The 19,985-nt window shown below is 50.6% G+C and overlaps 1 protein-coding gene across 5 annotated transcripts in view; it reads right to left on the bottom strand.

Moving 5' to 3' along the window:
* Positions 1–1,312: 1,312 nt before the first annotated feature.
* Positions 1,313–19,985, bottom strand: part of ADAR (adenosine deaminase RNA specific) — a 47,058-nt gene continuing 28,385 nt past the window's right edge. For 4 of the 5 annotated variants that reach the window (XM_037050643.1, XM_037050639.1, XM_037050640.1 and 1 more), the window contains 11 exons: positions 19,453–19,594; positions 19,131–19,321; positions 8,759–8,984; positions 8,335–8,506; positions 7,928–8,021; positions 7,234–7,356; positions 6,832–6,965; positions 5,097–5,279; positions 4,499–4,611; positions 4,029–4,156; positions 1,313–3,884 (listed from right to left, as the gene is read on the bottom strand). In XM_037050643.1, coding sequence (XP_036906538.1) covers positions 3,647–3,884; positions 4,029–4,156; positions 4,499–4,611; positions 5,097–5,279; positions 6,832–6,965; positions 7,234–7,356; positions 7,928–8,021; positions 8,335–8,506; positions 8,759–8,984; positions 19,131–19,321; positions 19,453–19,594 — 1,744 coding nt within the window. In that variant the 3' untranslated portion in view covers positions 1,313–3,646. The remainder of the gene's footprint in view (positions 3,885–4,028; positions 4,157–4,498; positions 4,612–5,096; positions 5,280–6,831; positions 6,966–7,233; positions 7,357–7,927; positions 8,022–8,334; positions 8,507–8,758; positions 8,985–19,130; positions 19,322–19,452; positions 19,595–19,985) is intronic. The other variant, XM_037050641.1, reaches the window with a different exon arrangement.

The raw sequence follows: 19,985 nt of genomic DNA, 5'->3' as shown, positions 1-19,985 counted from the left end.
TGAAGATGTTTTGTCTCTTTACTGGGAGGTGGGGAGGATCCTCAGGGACTGGGGCCCGGTGAGAAAAATGGAGAACGAGGGGAAAGCTGCACTCATGCACTTTTCTAAAGAAAACTGAAGCAAAGGTCAGGGCTAACAGTTCCATTACTGTGATGTGTTGCCTTACAAGTCTATCCATCAGATGGGGATGAAATGCCTGGGCCTGTAGTGGACAGAGCCCAGAAAAAGCTCCAGGGAGGACCCCAGAGGGCAGGGTAGAGGGGGGACCAGTCTCCTAGAGGCAGGGATGGCTGGGGCCTCCTTTCTCCGGGCCCTGAGAAGTCAAGGCCGTAGTCCGTGTGGGGGCCAGAACTGCTCCCAGAACACAAGCGTGTCCTGGTCCCAACTCCTCAAGCTGGTATGACAGTGGGCCCCCAGATGAGGTGCAGGGTCACCACCACCAAGAAAACCGTGGTCTGGCAGGGCAGTCTGCTCTCCTGTCCAGTGGGAGGTGTGTGGTGGGGAGGACAGCCTTGCTCCTTCCAGAGGTGCACCTGGCACTCGCAGAGGTACGAAGGAGACTGTCCTCGTTCTGAAATACCCGTGTGCTACATTTCCCTCCAGGTGGAACCGGGAGATGCCCGAGAACCAGACCGTGCCCAAGGGGCCTGGGGCACCCCGGTAGGCAAATGATCCTTCCCTGTCCAGCTCACCTAGCATCCGCGTGACACCTGGAGTCCTTCTGGGTCCCCAAACATGTCACTGGCCCTCCTGCCCAGCTGCTGTCTGTGTAATGGATGAGGAAGCAGGCTTCGACGTGACTCAGGCCCACCTTGCCCTCTGGCATATCATTTTTAAAAGGTCAAGGATGAGCTCTGTAGAAATTCTCAACTAAACGACAACGTGGAAAGCAGCGCATTCTCTTTGAAATTCAAGACGGAGAAATATTCTGGATGCCATCTATGAAGTAAAAGGCAAATGGCCTGTCTCCTGAGAATGCAGCTGAACCAGCCCTGGTTCAGATTGCAACTTGACTCCGGAACAGGCATAGCCCTTCAGGCCCCCAGAGCGGGCGTGTGGGCGGGGTGTAGAACCGCCACCACCAAGGAGGGGAATTCTGTGTGTGATCGGTGATACAGTTCTCAAGGGACATTTTCCTCCCCTGGGCCTTGAAATCTTGCCTGTGAAGTCTTTGAGAACCAGACATAGTTCACCCCACCCAGACACAAGCTCACCTCCCAGACAGGCCGATGAAATGGCACTTTCCTGCAGGCAGAGGGTGGCCCTCTCCCCCGACTTTCACCTCCCCAAGAAACCAGAACATGAGGCTTTCTACCAATTCAGATCTTTTATTCAGGAGGAATGTATACGGTTAGTCACTGTAATCAGGGGGGCACACAAAGCGGAATCGAAACCTGACTGCAGCCATCGGGCACCCAAGTCCCCGTGGGGCTCTCCCCTATTCTGCTCTTGGGAGTCTCTGCTGAGACCCCCAAAACCAGCGAAATCCCTTTGAAGTGAGTAAAGGAAGTAGCTTCAAGCAGCGACAATTTTTACAAGTGATTACTCAAAGAATGCACAATAGCCACAGTTCAGACAAATCAACTACAAAGATCATTTAAAAAAAGGTGGGAGGAGGGGCAGAAGGGGGTCCTGCTTATTAAAAACAAAGAGTGGACAAGAAAGTGAAGAGAACAGTTTAGGCACGGGCTCTGCCTCCTGTCCTGTGACTGAGGGGCATGGGGGTGGGCGCCGGTACGGCCGTGCAGGGCCTGACACAGGCTTGCTTCCAGCAGACACAGGGGGTTCAGGGTGCCTTGCTTTCTTCCTACAGCAGAAACCAAACACTGCAAGGTTGCTAGATAAGACCCTGGGGTGAGTGGGGTCTCTGGTCTTTTGAGAGCCCTGTGCTCCTGGTTAAAGAGCTAAGCCAGAGATTCTAGTGCCCGAGATGGACCAGAGGAGGCAACATCCTGAGGAACCAGTGGGGGACACACTCCAGCCCGAGCCTCTGAGGCAGGACTGACTACCGTGCCTTCAGCAGAAGCACAGGCTGTGGGCAGGCAGGCAGGCTCCCTCCGCTCTGGAGGACAGGCACTGTTTCCCTACAAGCTCTTTGGGACACTTGAATGTTTTGCAAAGACACCCTTAGTGTGTTAATAAAACTTGGGTTTCTCACTTGGTCAGTTTTCGGGAATAGTAGCTACAAGACTAAGTGTAAATGTGGACATACCTACTGTTGAAGAGGGGGGACAGGCGGTGGGGGGGGAGAACCATTGAGGGTGCTGGCTAAGCATGTTCACAGATGAAGAGAGAAGAGTCCTCTAATGAGGCCAGCTCGGGCCACAAGGGGGCAGGGTCTCTGTGCCTCTCTGAGGCAGACTTGGGCCCAGAGCCAGACCCCACAGAGGGGCCGACGCTTGGACCCCTTGAAATTAGCTCGAGGAGGAGACCAGGGCTGCACCTCACAGAATTTGAGGACAAGCTGCCCTTCCCTACAACTGCTGTCATGTCGACCCTGCAGCGCCCCCTACCAGGCAGGGGGACCTGGGGCATGTGACCTGCCCATACACAGCCTTCCGAAGCTATCTAGCAAAACAAAAGCATGATAAATGTTTGGGTAAATGGAAAACTATATCTGAATTTCAATCTGTACAATTACAGGTTATGGCATTCTTTTAAACTCTAATTCACCCACAAGTTAACTGGCCTCCCCTGGGGTCGCTGTAGTGAGAAATATGTTTGGTGGGACAGTGATCTGACTTGACATCGTTTCTGCGTTGTCCTTGCTAAGTCCTATTTACTTAAGGAAGGAGGACTTGCCCTCCAGGCCCTAATGCCTGAACTGGTAGAGCAAATTCCTAGGAATGCTTTAGGAGGGACAGCTCAGGGCCTGGTGACATCCCAAGGCATGTCTGTGCTCCCCAGGAAATGGACCGGACAGCCCTGCAGGGGGCGCCTCAGCTGCTGCTCAGGCAATTCCCTCATCCAGTCTAGCTGGCCCTCACTTTCCCTGCCTCTGGGTTCCTCCTGAGCTGGCTAAAGTGCAAGATCTGAAGATCAATGAGTATTACCTGCAGATCCCAACCACACTGAGCACCAGGAATTAACTGACTGCAGTTTCAAACCCCTGCCCTTCTAACTGCCTCACCAGATTCTTTAGGTCCCCTTTACCTGCTTAGAGGAAAATGGGAAATACAGCTGCAGGAGGGGTGGAGGGAAAGCACAGGGGATGGAAGATGAAATCAGCACAAATGAGATCAGTCCCCGACAGGACTCACAGAGCTGACTGGAACCTACTGAGACCACCAGAGGTCGGGGAAGCAGACAGAGGGAAAGGAAAGGGAAAAAACCCAAACCAAACCGAAGAGGAAATGGGTGGCAGGTGCTCAGTGACTGCTCACGCGTTGGGTGGACAGACGAGAGAAGCCCTTTTCTCTCCCCTCAGGTCTCTGCCTTGTTGCTTGGGAAGAGAAAAGGGGCCTGGAAAGAACTGGCTGGTATTCCCAAAGGAAGCAGGACAAACAGAAACCCCAAGGTCTCGGTATCAGCAACTGTGGTTCCGTTAAAAGGGGAAGAGAAAGAAAAAAAGCCCCCACGTCCATCGTGATGAGATGTGCTCCGACCTCCCACCCTACACTGCCCTGTGGTGGGTCGCGGGACCCCACTATACTGGGCAGAGGTAGAAGTTCTTTTCCTCCTGGGGCTTGCTTATCCAGTTCCCATAGCCCATGTCCTTCAGGCTTTTTTTGAAATAGTTCTTGGCTGTCTCATAGTCACGGGCAGCTTTCTTGGCCTCACCATAGGAGAGTTTAAGTAGATCCCTGCGGCCCCGAAAGGAACAGAGCCTCTTAAATAGAAAAAAAATGTTCTTTTTGGAGACCCGGGACAATTCATTCCGTGGCCTGAAAAAACAAAAGGCATTCATCACTCAGCTGGGGCCGGAAAAGGCAGGGAGCCCAGGGAGGGACACCAGGGTGGGGAGGGCAGCTCCGGGGAGTGGCAAGCATATCATCCCTGTGGGTTGCCCCGTGCTCCCCACTCCTTACCCATCCACGGTGCCCCTGGTACCATCCAGGATCTCCAGGTCGTAGCCGTCGGCCAAACACCAGTTGACGCTCGTCTCCTTGGTCTTCCCAGACTGCCTTTTGGAATCATATACGCTGACTCGGCCAACCTAGGAGTCCCAGGAGCACCGGGAAAAAGACAGAAACCGCTCAGGGAAAAGGTGTTGAAGCAGGGACTCGGGACTCAGAGGGAAAAGGGACCGAGGGCTCATGACCTTCCCCCTTCTGTAGGGTTCTGTGTGACTATGACATGGGGTGCACTAACTCCTAGATTCAGACGAATTCAAGACAAAAGGAGGGCAGCCGTTGGCAACCCAAAGAAGGAAAGGGTAAGTTTGGAGGGTACCAATTAAGGATGCCTTTGACTACACTGTGCATTTTTGCTCTGCACACAGATTACTTGAAAAGGAGAAAAATGTCAAGGGAAAAACAGAAGGGGTTACATAGAGCACCTTGGGGTGGTTGACAATAAATGGGTGTCGTAGTCCATCCTCAAATGCACTCCCATCTCTTGTCACACGACAGCAAATGGCACGCGTCAAATGCCCTTGGCTGAAAAGGTAACCTGGATCCGAAAAGAAACGTGCACACCTGCGTTTGCACCAAATTCATACCGAGCAGAAGCCTGCTGGGGCGGGGGGCATCTGAGGGCACAAAACGGAGTTGTCGGGACAGGAGAACAGCTCCCTCGTTAAGAAGGCTGAACCGTGGCTGTGGCTGCAACAGTTGAAAATGTGAGCAAAATGCGCAAGGTTCCAGGTAAAGGTCAGGGCCAGGGAGGTCGAGGAAGCGAAGACACTGCAGTCTTAGGCTGCTGTGCTTCTTTAACTCATCTTAAAGAAACCTGCCCGGCACAACCTCACCTGGGCTTGCTCCCTAAACCAGTCTCCCCAGCGTGACAGAGCGGATGCGCAGAATCAATCGCTGACGACTGAGTCAAACACACTTTGAGGGAAGACTTCGTGCTAACACCTGGCCACGAAGCATGCAGTTTGCTGAGATCTGGGCACCAGGACAGGCTAGTCCTGGCCCCCAAGACAGGTCCCTTACCCAGCGTGACAGATTTGAGATACACGGGATGTAGGAAGTGGGTCAACAGCGCCCCTTGCAGGCCCAGCACGTTCCAGCGCAGGATTTTGTCACTACAGGACATGGTTCGGAGTCTCTCCCCGAGCCGAATGCCGTCCCACGTAGGCACAATGTCACTGGACTCCACTGGGATCGTGCCTTCCCCTGTGAGAGACCTGGGTCAGACCCCTGGGCCAGAGTGCAGGGTTTGTTCCTCAGACTCGGGCCACAGGCTACTCATGCCTTTGTTCTCCATACATCCTACAGCACCTACTGTGTGCAGCACCCTGCACACAGTAGGCGCTTGGTGCTGGATAATCACAGTGATCAACTAAGATCCTTACCCTCCCAGAACCTTCATGAAGGTGTGAGGACAGAAAGGAAATGGGCCAGACACCAAGCAATAAACCGACACAGATGCATGGCTTCTAGGTGGTACCTGTGCTCCAAAGGCTTTGAGGGACAGCAGGGGACCCTTGGGGTACAACTGCCAGGGGGACGAGAAGGAACAGCCGAGTGTGTTCAGACACACAGAACAGCAAAAGCAGAGCCCCTGAGGCAGCAAGAGGGTGGGCTGTTCGGGGAGCTGACTGAGGCAGGTGACGATGCAGGGTCCGCTCTGACGTGCCAGAGAGTGGGAAAGCACTAGAGGGTGGCGGTTTGGTCTTTTCTGCGAGACAGCTGCAGTGAGACAGCTCACCCACTTACAGCACACAGCTCGGTGACTTTTCCGTGTGTTCCTGGTTGTGCAACCATCACCCCGATCGACTTTAAAGCATTTTATTGTCCCCAAAAGAAACCTGTTAGCAGTCGCGCCCCGTCTCCCCTGACCCCTCCCACCTCTCGGCCTGTAATTTACTTTGTTTCTATGGCTTTACCTATTCTGAACATTTTATATAAATGGAACCATATATGTGACCTTTGTGTCTGGTTTCTTCCACTTATGTTTTCAAGGCCCACCCGCGCTGTAGCAGGTATGGGTGCTTCATTCATTGTCAAGGCTGAGTAACACTCTACAGTAGGGACGCATCTCTTCTGGTTTCTCCATTTATCAGTTAAGGCATTCAGTTGTTCCCACTTTTTGTATGATAAGTAATGAAAGTTCACTTGCTGTGAACTTTCATGTGCAAGTTTTGTGTGGACAAAGCTCTTCATTTCTCTTGGAGAGAAAGACCTAAGAGCAGCTTGAGGACTGTGAACAGGGAAGTGACATGATCTGATTCACGTGTGAGGGTTGCTCCGATGACTGCAGATGGGAACAGGAGCGGCCATGAGGAGACAGTAAGAGATATCAGAGGCCAGTGGAGAAGGAGTGGGCAGACAAGGCACAGAACTGGCAGCAAACCCCAAGGGGCCAGGCACGTGGCGTCCTGCTCCGCAGGGCTTGGGTCTGCACCACCTCTTCTCCCCGCCCTCTCCGGAGGCGCCCCTGTCCATCCCCAGGGCCGGGAGGATCAACTGTAGGAGGTTGACTCCCTCACCGCCACTTGCAGCCAGGCCCTCGCCTCTGAGCTCTACATGGTTACCTCTGCCTCCTACTTGATCTTCATCTTCCTGCAGACAGTTCCCCTACCCGGACCTCCCCTCTCCCTGCGAACAAGATGCTACCTGCCAACCCGGCAGCTGATGGCAAAACCCTGGCTGCTGTGTCCTGGAGCCAGTGTGGGGCCTGGGTTCTGCACAGCCTTCAGCGGGGGAGGCAGGCCAGGCCACTCACCGTTCTCCACCTTGGTGCGGAGCTTGCCTTGTTTGGGGTTCTCAAAGACAGGGTAGTGGCGGGAGTCTGTGCTCTCCACCGCACGGTCGCTGCAGGACTTGTCGAAGAGGGCGCCATCCCCACAAGGGGCCGTGCTGTGGAATAGGGGCCGCTGTTAAAACTCGCCCCTGCAGGCGTTTCCCACTCCCTGAGCTCAAGAATTGTCCCATGTGGTGGGAGCAAGGGACTTTTTCTGAAGCCTGTCACAGGTGACTCAGGCGGGCAGACTATACGTGGAGCTCATTCCACACCAGGGCTGAGGGGGGCCAAGGAATCGGCTCTGACTTAGGGACTAGGGGAGCATGCCGACACCCCACAGGGCAACGGGGCGGGGCCGCGCAGGTGGCGACAGGCGGGGCAGACCTGATGTAGAGATGAAATGACACGGTCTTCTTTATCTGGAGCTTCTCTCCTCCCCGAGCAGGTTCAAATATGCTATCCTTCGCAGTCTGGGGGTTGTACTTCATCAGCTCGTTGTAGAGAAACCTAGAAGGAAGGTTGAGAAAATGTGTGATTCTGGGGAGAGCAGTTGTTCTGCGCTCTGACCTCAGGGGAGAAGAGCCTAAATGCTGCAGACCTGCCACGGTTTCTTGGGTAGAAAGAGGTGGTAGGGGCTCTGCACGCGGCACCTCAGCATTTCCGAACCCCAGTCAGCCAGGGCCAGTTTCCCTTCTCCCAGGAGCTCCCCCCTGTGGCAGGTGCGGGGGTTCCGGGTCAGAGCAGATGGACTCATGGACCACAGGGGCAGTGGCTTCTCCCCAAGTCCCTCCACAATAAAGGAAAGGTGAGCTGGAGGAGCAAGCTGGCAGGCCAGCAGTTTAAAGATCCTGAAATCCACACGGACAGCTTCCTCATCCCTGAGGTCATTCTGTGCTTTTTAAAGAAGGCACGAAGCCCAGTTAGCAGAGGAAGGGAGAGCACTGAACAGCAGGCCGAGAAGTGGGCATGCCCGGGCCCAAATGGCCGACACTGTGGGCAGCGGCCTGCCTGTCCGCTGGGTGCCGGCCTCCACGCCGCTGGCAGCAGGTGTGGCCACCGTGCTGCGGGCCCCACTCACCTGACGAAGCCCCTGCGGGAGATGATCTCCGCATGGCAGTCGTTCACGGTCTCCCCCTTCAGGCTCAGCGAGTCTCCTTTCACACAGCGGTTCCCTGGAAGGGCACCGGAGGTAAACGGGCAATTTCCAAAGGAAGTAACGGGGAAGCGGGGGGGAAGCGGGGGAGACCCTTTTCTTAGGGCTTGAAGGCAGTGCAGAGATGCCCTCAATGGATCAATCCTGACTCCTACACTCTCTTCCCCGGGAAATGAGAATTCACTCCCCACCCTGAATTCACTGTAGCCACACCGAAACATAAGTGGGTCTTTTCCCTCTCCTTAAACTCGCCCCCATGGGACCCCAGGAGAGAATGGCCAGACATGCCCCAGGCTCCGCGCAGGGGGCACACGCCCCCAAGCCTCACTGACCCGTCCCCAGGCTGACCACAACCCCCAGATCCTCGGAGTCCTTCTTCATGATGATAGCAGCCAGGATCTTGCGGCCGAGCAAGGAGGGCTGGAAACTGTTGGTGAGAGCGTTGAAGCACCGATGGCTCAGCATGGCTATCTGGTCGTGGAAGGTGCTGCCGGTGAGAGGGAGCTGGGGGACGGGACGCCATGTCAGGGCCACCAGCCTGGGCCACGGCCACCTCATCTCAGACGGGGCGGGGAGATCGCGCTCACACGACCGTGAACCGTCTTTCCCTCACACCTAGTGTCCCAGTTCTGTGTTTTGGAGGCTAATATTAAAGCCCAGGAATAATTCACATAATAGCAACTTAAAAGCTAACTCCGCCCAGATGGGAGCTAGCTGGACCCCCCAAAAAGATAGCACAAAAGTAGACGTCTTAACTGTCTCTGGCTGTGCTTCTGGGGACCTTGAGAGGAGAAGCATAGTTCTTCTGAGACCGGCCCCTGTCACTGGGGTTACCTCTGTGAAACCCATGCGCTCTGCCTTCTCGTTCTCCCCAATCAGCACACGGAGAGCCGCGTCCGCTGCCTCCTGCTTGCCTTGCTTCTTGCTGTGCGCACAGACGGCTGGGAACCAGCGACCTCCGACTTTTGCTTGGTAAACAAACCTTTGGGATGAGAAGCAGGGGATCAAGACAAGCCCCGAACTTGATGGCGGCTGCAGGAAAGGGCTGGCGTTGCCAGACGGGCAGCCGGTCCTGCCAGCACGAGGCCCGCCACTTGCACAGCCGTGTCTGCGGCGGCGCTGCCCAGACTCGGGATGCTTGGGGATTGCAAGGCGGTTTCTGCTAGATTCAGATGCCACCTGGACTGCCCTTTATGAAACATTTTCCCCTGAACTTACTCTTCTAAAATGCAAACATGTTTAAAAATACCACGCTGTGAATGAAAAACGGTGTCACTCGCCATCATTTGAAGGAGGTTGCGAACTGCGTATGATGAAGCCATCAAATCCCGAGCAGACACCGCTGCCTGCAGGCTCCAGGCCGGTCTTTATCGTAAAGGAACTTCAGCAAGTACGAGAGGGAGTAAAGAAACACTAATGCCCAGCACAGACTTTCTTCCTAAGCAGAAATGAGAAGCAAATAGCTTTCTCCCCACTTGAACCACCGGCATTTCACACTCCGATTTACCTGATTCCATTTCCTCATCAGCTCAAGAGGACTTAACCTCAAGAAGTCAAATTGTCAAGGTCTGCCTTAGACCAGGGGCCAAACTTTCATGTGGAGACACTCTTTGATTCCTGAAAGCCTTGAGATGGGTATCAGGAGATAGGGGGGTACCTTGGGCACGTGAGCTCTGCTGACCATACAGGGCTCGAGTGGAGCAGGGAGACGGGCAGTGCTGCTGGGGTCCCCCTCCCTTCCTGGCAGGGGTCTCACACACAGAGAAGAGCAGGATGGAGCAAAACGGCTGGGGCATCAACCGAACCAGAGTTCAAGAGCCCTGGATTTTAACCAGATCCTAATCTGCTGGCTGGGGACCCTGCTGTGGCTAAGCTGAGTGCATATGGGCAAGGCTTCAGTACAAAGACCTGGCAGCTCAGGTGGTGACAGGAACCGATCTTTACGGGGGGGGGGGGACCCACAGGGGCTTCCTTGCTCGTCTGCTGCACTGGGGGCCTTCGCTCCTCACCTGCTGCTGCCAGCAGGTGCCTGCAGGGCAGTGGGCTGAGGTTCGGTGACGGAGAGGGGCAGGGGACTGAACGACACCGGAGAGCTGGTGGGGGCTAAACCACGCAGGATCTCTGCCAGAGGGATCCTGAGAATTTCACAATGGTGCCATGTGTTTGAACATACATCACAGATGCATCTGATGGAACTGGTGAACTATGCAAACAGAATCCTTTAGAGCACCACTGTCCAATAGGGTAGCCACTAGCCACACAAGGCTATTAACTTTTTAAAAAAATATATTTATTTATTTATCTTTAGAGGGAAAGGGAAGGAGAGAAGGAGAAGGAAAGAAATATCAATATATGGTTGCCTCTCGCTAGTCCCCTGCTGGGAACTGGCCCGCAACCCAAGCATGTGCCCTGAGTGGGAATCGAACTGCGATCGTGTGGTTCACAGGTCTGAGCTCAATCCACTGAGCTACACCAGCCAGGGCAAGGCTATTAACTTTAATTAAAATTCAACGCAATCATTAATTCAGTTCCTCACTCACACTAGCCACCTCTCAAATACTCAATAACCACAAAAATGCTCACTAGCCACTATGGCTGGTGCTTAGCCTTCTCAGTGAAATGCTAGGGACAGAAGCTGCCCTGGAATGAGTTAAGAGAGTGAAGACAAAGACTATAAATAACTCTTTGGAGAGGTCTGGCCGAGAGGGCAGCAGAGAGATGAGGTGGTACTGGGAGGGGAATGTGGGGTCAAGGGAAGGTCTCTAAAACAGGCATGGCCATGTCTACAGGCTGATGGGGATTTCCCAACAGAGGGAGCGCTGGTGACGAGGGAGAGAGGCGACTGAAGGAGCAGACGAGAGGCAAGGGCCCCCTGGGCACAGGGACAGAGGAGAGGTGCTTCCTGCAGCTGCTGCAGACAGGACGGGCAGGCAGGGAGGGGCACTTGCTGATGACAAGGTAAAATACCTGTCACACGAGTATCGCTATTTTCTCAGGTAAGTGTGAATTAAGGTCACCAGTTTAGCATGAGGAGAAGGGGTTTCGGGGGAAATGTGAACAAAGAGGCAAAGGTCTGAAATAATTTTTTCAGAGTAGGAAACAAAATTCAGTACAAAAACACAGTAGGAAAAATGCTGGGAAGGTGGGCAAGTGTTGGCCCCTCACCTAGAACCCTTCAGTGGGTTCCCACCGCTTGTGTGGAGAAGACTGCAGGCTTCCCAGGCCCCGGGGGCCCCTCGCCCTCCAGTCTCACCTGGTGCCAGGCCTCCCACCACAGCACTGAGGGGACTCCCGCCTGTGCCTAGCACCCCCCGCCTTCACCCTCGCCTCCCTTACAGCCTTGTGCTGTGATGAAGGGTCTGCAGGACATTCTCTTCATCTTCCTTGCTTCTCAGGGAAGCCCCTCCCCTCTCCTCACTGAGTCAAGTCAGGCCACACAGACCCTCACTGATGGCACCATGCAACTCCAGCCTTTGTGCTGTGTATGTTACACTTTACGACGTGGGAGCTACATTTCACATGGTCATTAGTATCTGGCTCCTGTACGAACAAGTATCTGTTGAGTGAATAAAGCAGAGGGATCAGCACACCACTGCCAGGGGTTATGTGAGAGAAGACAGTGGCTTAACCCAGAGGGTAACAGTGGAGGAGGAAGGGATTTGGGATAGAAATAAACAGAGCCTGACGACGCGCAGGGCTGTCGTCTCCTGAGACGGGAAAGACGCAGAATGGAAGGGCTTAAGGGAGCGAAAATGAAGAGTTCTGCTTTGGACATGTTGTTATTAGAGATGTTTGTCCAAGAAGAAGTGACAAGTAAGCAGCTGGACAGAGAGGAGTCTGGGGCTCTGGAAAGGTCTCCAGCATTTCGATATCAAAGTTGTGAAGTTGCTGAAGAGAAGAGAAAAAGGGAAAAAAGAGGACCCGGGATCATTCACAGTAAGAAGGAAGTTAACATGTGTACTAGATGTTCAACAATTGTAGCTTTTTACCCTGGCTGGTGTAGCTCAGTGGATTGAACACAGGCCTGTGAAGCAGGCCAGGTCCCCAGTAGGGGGCATGTGAAAGGCAACCACACACTGATGTTTCTCTCCCACTCTTTCTCCTTCCCGTCCCCTCTCTAAAAATAAATAAATACACAAAATATTTTTTTAAATTGTAGCTTCGAAATCAGCATTTCCCCTCCTCTCTGTGACCTTCCTCAACTCCCCAGGACACCGGCCGCGCGGCGCACCAGGCCCCACGGCACAGGGCAGCGCCTCCATCACAACGCCGCCGGGCTGTGGCCACATGTCTGCAGCACATCGTGGGGCAGGTGGTTTCTGAACCTTCAATCTAGTTCACAGGGAGTTCTTAAGTTCTGAATGAATGACTGACGTGAAGTCCCAGAAAAGAACTTACAGAAAACTACTGAAGAGAAAGAAGAAATAGGTAAACCTACCACCTGAAGGATGAGGTTGAAGACAGGGAGTGTGAAGGCTGTGAGCGAGGAGAAAAGCAGCTGGAGGGAGACCGAGCCCCTCCTCTGAGCCGGCTTTAAACAGAGGGCAGAGTCCCGCTGGTCTAACTCATTCTAAATGCATCCGGCCCCTCTCAGCTGACTGTTCTGAACTGGGACAGAGGGGGTCCAAGTGCTAGTTGTCACTGATGTTAAATGCTCTTATGTGTCAGTAAGGAGGAACAAGCCGGAGGAAAGACGGACAAGGACAAGAGCAAGTAGTTCACAGAAAAGGAAGTATGAATAATGTACAATCAGGAATAGATGAATAACATTGCCTATTACCGAAACAAACTAAGATACAAGATACCATTTTTATGAGTTTTCCTTAATGACTTTAAGGAAAAGGACTACTTTACTGGAGGACTACTCCATGAGTAAAAATTCAAATAGTTAAGATTATAACTTGTACAATGAAAGTAAGTGCCCCTCTTTCCTTAGAAGCAAATATGATTAACAGGATTTTTAACCTTTCATGAAAATATTCCATGCATATGTAAGTATGCTACTTCTCTCTCCCCTCACTTTACGCCTTGCTTTTTCATTAGGAAGACACCTGAGGTGGTTTCATACAGATGCATCTTACTGTTTCTTACACCTGTCTGGTATTTCTCAGTGTCGATGTGCTATGGGTTACTTAACCAGTCTACAAATGATGGAACTTCACGCCATTTCAAGTCTGGTGCTTGAAATGCATTGTTATGTTGCAATGCAAAGCTCTGTATTTGTGTCAGATACTGTGTGTGTGTGTGTGTGTGTGTGAGAGAGAGAGAGAGAGAGAGAGAGATCATTCCTCAAGGTGGCACTGCTAGCCTCTGGGGCGCTTGCTCTCCACCGCTGGCTACAATGTAGCCGGTAAATCACATCACTACCCCTGAAGTCCACTGATGAAGTGCAATTTACGACAAAGCAAGGAAGAGCGCCTGGTCATTTCCTAATAATTCATTATTTTTTCTTTTTGTTTTTCTCTATTTTTCTATTAGATTTGAAAAGAATCCCTATGTATTTAATATTTAAGAATTAGCCTTGGGCCACTGTTTATCACAAGGGCTTTTCCCTTTGGGGGCTTTTATGTGGGGCTTTGTGACCACATACCAATTTTCCTTACAGTCCAATTTCTTTTTCCTTTAAAACTGCTTTATGTCTTGACTGTAAGGGCTTTTTGCCACACCAAAATTAAAAAAAAGTCCCTACTTTTTAAAAAAGATTTTATTTATTCATATTTAGAGAGGAAGAGGAGAGAAATATCAATGTATGGTTGCCTCTCGTGAGTCCCCTGCTGGGAACTGGCCTGCAACCCAGGCATGTGCCCTGACTGGGAATCAAACTGCGATCGTGTAGTGTGCAGGCCCGCACTCAATCCACTGAGTTACTCCAGCCAGGGCAAAAGTTCCTAATTTTTATCTATTGCTTTTATGATTTCATTCACTTTATATTTAAATCCTGGATCCAGTGGAGTCTGGGTACAGGGAAGGGGTCATCCTGGCTGGCATCCTCTCAGACGCACAGCCAGCAGCCTCAATGCCATCTCCGAGTGACCTGTCACTTCCCCGGCAAGCTGGAGCCTCATCTTTCTAATGCACTGAAGCCCCATTCTCATCTCGGTCTACTCCTAGGGGCCTCATTCTGTTTCACTGACCTGCCGCCTTGCTATCCACACACCACGACGGCACTATTTTAACGTCTGCTGGGGCCAGTTACTTTATTATTCTTTCGGTTTTCCTATCCTTGCATCTTTATTTTTCACGTGAACTTTACAATCTAAGTCTTCTTGTTCTAAAACAAGTTTCAGTTCTAAAATAAATAAATTCTAATGGTGTGTTCTTGGGATCACATTATGGGTGAAGATTAACCTGGAGACAAATATGATCATTAAGTGATTCTATCAGTTGTCCCCACATCTTCCTTCAATTCTTCAGCAACATTTTACTTAAGGCACAGCCCATGTATGACAGGTCTGTCTGAAAAAGTCCAGCCACTGTTAATATAGCGAGAATGGCCTCGGCTGGCATAGCTCAGTGGATTGAGCGCAGGCTGTGAACCGAAGGGTTGCAGGTTCGATTCCCAGTCAGGGCACATGCCTGGGTTGCGGGCCAGGTCCCCAGTGGGGGCCATATGAGAGGCAACCACACATTGATGTTTCTCTCTCTTTCTCCCTCCCTTCTCTTCTCTAAAAATAAATAAAAGTCTTAAAAATATATATATAGCGAGAATGGTTTGTGTGACATCCATGTAACCTGGCAGCAAAGAAGAGTGGACTGGATGAGCATTCCTGAACAATGAGGACTTCACTGTATTAGTCAGTGCAGCAATGAATTTGCATCAGATTTTGCGTTAAGCTTGAACTTTCCTCCATGGAAACTATTTGTATGATTCAGAAGGCCACAGCTGTGGGCCACTGGTGACTGGCAGCTTCATGATAACATGCCTTGTGCAGATTTTTTGGTGAAACATCAAATCATGCAGGTGACTCAGCCCTCCTACAGCCCAGACTTGGTGCCCTGTGACTTCTGACTTTTCCCCAAACTAAAATAACCTTTGAAGGGAAGAGATTTCTGACCATCAGTGAGATTCAGGGAAATATGACAGGGCAGCTGATGGCGACTGGGAGAACTGTGTGAGGTCCCAAGGTGCCCACTTTTTTTTTTCTTTAATATTTTATTTATTTATCTTTAGAGGGGAAGGGAAGGAGAGAGGGAGAGAAATATCAATGTATGGTTGCCTCTGCTGAGGAGACACAATGTATCGTGTGTCCCCTGCCGGGAACTGGCCTGCAACCTAGGTATGTGCCCTGACTGGGAATCGAACCACGATCCTCTGGTTCGCAGGCCCGTGCTCAATCCACTGAGCTACACCAGCCAGGGCTCCAAGGTGCCCACTTTTAAGATGGCTGAGGCATCACCGTTCTATGTACAATGTTTCATGTATTTTGTATTTTACTTAAGGAAGAGCCCCTAAGTAAAAAATAGATTTTTTACAGAGACAAAAATAGAGACCTCACAGCACTTCTTACTAGTAATGTACCTATGTTCTTTGTTTTCAGTTGCTGTTGCAAATAGGGTATTTTCCTGCTCTGTTTTCTAATTGCTTATGGCTGTACACAAAACAGTTCTTCATTCTTACACATTATTTTATAATCCCCCACTCTCTTAAACTTTCCCTTGTCTCTAGTATTTCTTCAGTTTTCTTTTTAAAATATATTTTATTGATTATGCCATTACAGTTGTCCCATTTCCCCCTTCATTCCCCTCCACCCTGCACACCCTTCCTCCACCACGCCCCACCTTTAGTTTATGCCTACGTGTCTCAAGTTCTTTAGATTCTATATTTCCCATACTATTCTCGCCCCCCCATCTATTTTCTACCTACCGTCTATGCTACTTATTCTCTGTACCTTCTCCCCCCTTCTCCTCCTCCCACTCCCCTGTTGCTAACCCTCCATGTGATCTCCATTTCTATGGTTCCACTCCTGATGTAGCTGTTTGCTTAGTTTGCTTTTGTTTTAGGTGTGGTTGTTGATAACTGTGAGTTTGCTGTCCTTTCACTGTTCCTATTTTTTATCTTCTTTTTCTTATATAAGTCCCTTTAACATTTCATATAATAAGGGCTTGGTGATGATGAACTCCTTGAATTTGATCTGATCTGAGAAGCACTTAATCTGCCCTTCCATTCTAAATGAAAGCTTTGCTGGGTAGAGCAATCTTGGCTGTAGGTCTTTGGATTTCATGACTTGGAATACTTCTTTCCAGCCCCTTCTTGCCTGTAAGGTCTCTTTTGAGAAATCCACTGACAGTCTGATGGGAAGTCCTTTGTAGGTGACTGTCCCCTTATCTTTTGCTGCTTCTAGGATTCTCTCCTTCATTTTAATTTTGGCTAATGTAATTATGATGTGCCTTGGTGTGTTCCTCCTTGGGACCACCTTCTTTGGGATTCTCTGATTTTCCTGGATTTCCTGGAAGTCTATTAACTTTGCCAGATTGGGGAAGTTCTCCTTTATTATTTGTTCAAATAAGTTTCCCACTTGTTGCTCTTCCCCTTCCCCTTCTGGTACCCATATAATTCGGATGTTGGAATGTTTAAAGATGTCCTGAAGGTTCCTAAGCCTCTCCTCATTTTTTTGAATTCTTGTTTCTTCATCCTTTTCTGTTTGGTCATTTTTTTCTTCCTTCTGGTCCACTCCCTTGATTTGAGTCCCAGTTTCCTTTCCATCACTATTGGTTTCCTGTGCATTTCCCTTCATTTCAATTAGTTTAGCCTTCATTGTTCCTCTAATTTGTGACTAAAATCAACCAGTTCTGTGAGCATCCTGATTACCAGTGTTTTGAACTGTGCATCTGATAGGTTGCCTATTTCTTGGTTGCTTAGAGTTATTGGCCCTGGGGCTTTGAGTTCTTCTTGAGCCATGATGTTTTGGTCTGTTCATGCCTGTTACATGAGGGGCAGAGCCCTAGGTGTTCACCAGGCTGGAGAAACTCAGTCGCTAGGTTGTGACTCTGTGGGGGCGGGGTCAAAGAGGGGCAATGGCGGTCCCCTCTGCTGCTTCCTGCCGCTGGGGCCTGCGGGTCCGTCTCACTGCTCACTCCTTCTCCTGGTTTATCTGCACGTGAATGTGTGACCATGGTCAGCCTGCCGCCTTGTGCCCTCACTGGGTCTGCCCATTGCAACCCCACACCTGGGATCTGCCAACCACAGCCTGCACGCCTGGGTCGGTCTGGTGGAGTTTTACTGTGAAACCCTGCTCCGCCAGCCACTGGCTTTGCCCCTTTTACCAGTCTGGCTGAATGGCTCATTGTTGTTGTGGGACTTCTGTACAGTTCAATTTTCTGTGTTTTGGTTGCGTTTTTGTTACTAAAACTTTGTTGTCTTTAAACTTGGTTCTACGAGGTGGCACGGTGTTTCCACCTACACCTCCATCTTGGCCGGAAGTCTCTTCAGTTTTCTTATGAACATTCCATATATTCAATCCTATCATCTGCAAATGATGATAACTTTACATCCTCTTTCCTCCCTTTATACTTATTTTTCTCTGCATTAACCAGTGTTCCAGGACAACAGTAAATAATGACACTGGTGTCCACACCTTCCTCCTGACTTAGAGGACAGTTCCAGGTTCAACGCCAGGTAAGTGGCTGGCTTTTGACTTCAGACATATATTTTTATGATGCCAGGGAGGCACTCCATAATTCCACAGACTGGATTTTTAAAAAAGTCTGAGTAAATGCTGAATTCTACTAAATGACTTTTTGGAATTTTTATCCTTTAATCTATTAATATGGTAAGTTACAGTAATAAATTCCCGAATGTAGACTAATCTTGGCACTGCGTTCACATTTTGGAATGGCAGAGACAGAAACACCAACAGTGCCGACTGCTCACGGTGCAGGGGAAAAGCCACTCTCATACACAGGGAGCAGCACAAGTAGGTGTATGGTAGTTTGTTTGGAAAAGCAGTAATTAACAAATAAGACAACAATAAACTGTGTTTTGCATTCTCACAGCTGTAAACCTAGTTTTGCCCCACCCTACACTGTTGATGGAAATATAAGCTGGTGTAATTCTCATTGGAGAATGGCTCCGTTGGTTGGCGCACCCTCCATGAGGCACCAAGGGTTGTGGGTCCAGTCCCCGGTTGGGGCCTGCGAAGGAGGGAAATGGTCGCTGTGTCTCACTTGCATCCGTATTTCTCTCTCCCCACCTTCCTCCCTCTAAAAATCAACAAACACACCCTCAGGTGAGGATTAAATAAATAAAAAAAAACCCTACATGACCCATGGCCTAGAAACTTCACTCCTGAAAGTTTACACACAGACGTGCACGCACACGTGAGCAGATGTGCACGCAGTGCACAAGCAGTCGCTGCCAGAGTGTTTTTGTTTGTAAAACCGAAACCAACCAACACGTAATTGGAAGTTGGTTAAATAAATTGTGTAAGGGAAGGGTGTCAGCAGTCCCAACATTCACTTTCGTAAACTAGGGGACCACACCGGTGTCCAATTTCGACAAGATCCTCTGCATCTCTGGTTTAACACAGAACCACTTAAAAATGGTCAGCATCTGCTCAATGAAACATTAGGTAGCCATGTACGAGTCCCACTGACCTGTATATGCTGACCTGTGATGACCTCTAAGATACTTCCGTAAGTAAAGGAGTCGAAGCATAGCACAGAAGAAGTGTTATATACTTATTTTTCCTTAAAACAGAAAGGGAAAAAAAACAGAAAGGAAACTATGCTAATATGTGTATGGAAATTTCTAGAGGGACTCACGAAGCTGGTAACACTGTATGTGGGGTAAGGGGCAGGAGACTAGAATCCGAGACAGAAACGAGACACTTTCTCGTTCACCTTTTGAATCAGCCTGAATGATTTTCTATGTATATATGTAGTCCTTTCAAATTAAAGTTAGTTAAAAAATCTAAAAAGATCACGCTCATTGGAAAAGTAACTCTATTTTGAAAGTGGCTGATCTTCTAGGGGCAGCAGAGACATGGCTGAACTTGCACTGTCTGTCAGCTTGCCCTCAACTTGCCCCTCCTGTGCTGTCATTCACAGCTCATGCACACCCTTTCTCTCCCCGGGTTACACGCTGTCCCCACCCTGTGGCACACAGCAGTCGTCAGCACTGAACACTCACTTGGGCTCATGAGGAGGTCCGGACTGGTCAACCAGCTTGAACTCAGCAGCAAAGCCATGGGAGCGGGCGTATTCCAACAGGCCACCCACGGGGTTGGTGTTCAGGTATCTGACGAGCTCGCCAATCCTCCTGACCTTGCTGGGCATCGCAGATTCCAAGTTATCAAACGATTCTGTGTTGGTACTTCCGGGCTGAAAGAGAATCAGCCAAATCAAGAGGGATCGGCCACAAACACTTAAGGAAACTGAGGGATTCCCAGGCAATCCTACACCATCCTGCTGCTAAAAACGACCCGCATCTTTCGAGTAGTGAATGGCCCCACCTGGTTCTCAGGTGTCGAGTTGGTCGCCTCCCCATGCAGGGCCTTCATGGCTTCCTCTGCAGCCATCTGCTTTGCCACTTTCTTGCTGGGGGCACTCGCAGTGGGGAAAGTGTGGTTTCCCATGGCAACACAGTACTGGAACCTGGCAGGAGACGAGGGGAGAATCAAAATGGTTTTGATGGAAGAGATCTGCCCAGCTTTCGGCGCCTGTTGTCCTTCAGGACTGGCCGTTTCCTCACACACATCACCTCTGTGCCTTGGCTCATGCAGCCGCTTGAAGACCTGGTGCCTCTCTCCCTCCTCCTGCCCTGTCTCTCTGAGCCTCGCTGACCCCTACACAACACTGAGCACCAGCCTAGAGTCACCTCCTCCAGGAACCCTTCTCCTGCACGTGTAAGTCTGCAGAGCCTCAGAGCAGAGCTTGTCACGCGTATGCCTGGGTCTTGTACCGCTTTGTCCCACCACCAATAACCTCCAAGCTGCGTAGCTCCCCAGTGCCTGGTCCCTGCTTTGCCCTTTGAATTCCTAGTCCC

This window comes from Sturnira hondurensis, unplaced genomic scaffold (genome assembly GCF_014824575.4).
Source record: "Sturnira hondurensis isolate 20B ecotype Veracruz unplaced genomic scaffold, ASM1482457v3 Scaffold0006829, whole genome shotgun sequence".
NCBI lineage: Eukaryota > Metazoa > Chordata > Mammalia > Chiroptera > Phyllostomidae > Sturnira > Sturnira hondurensis.
This window is presented reverse-complemented; position numbering and strand designations above follow the sequence as displayed.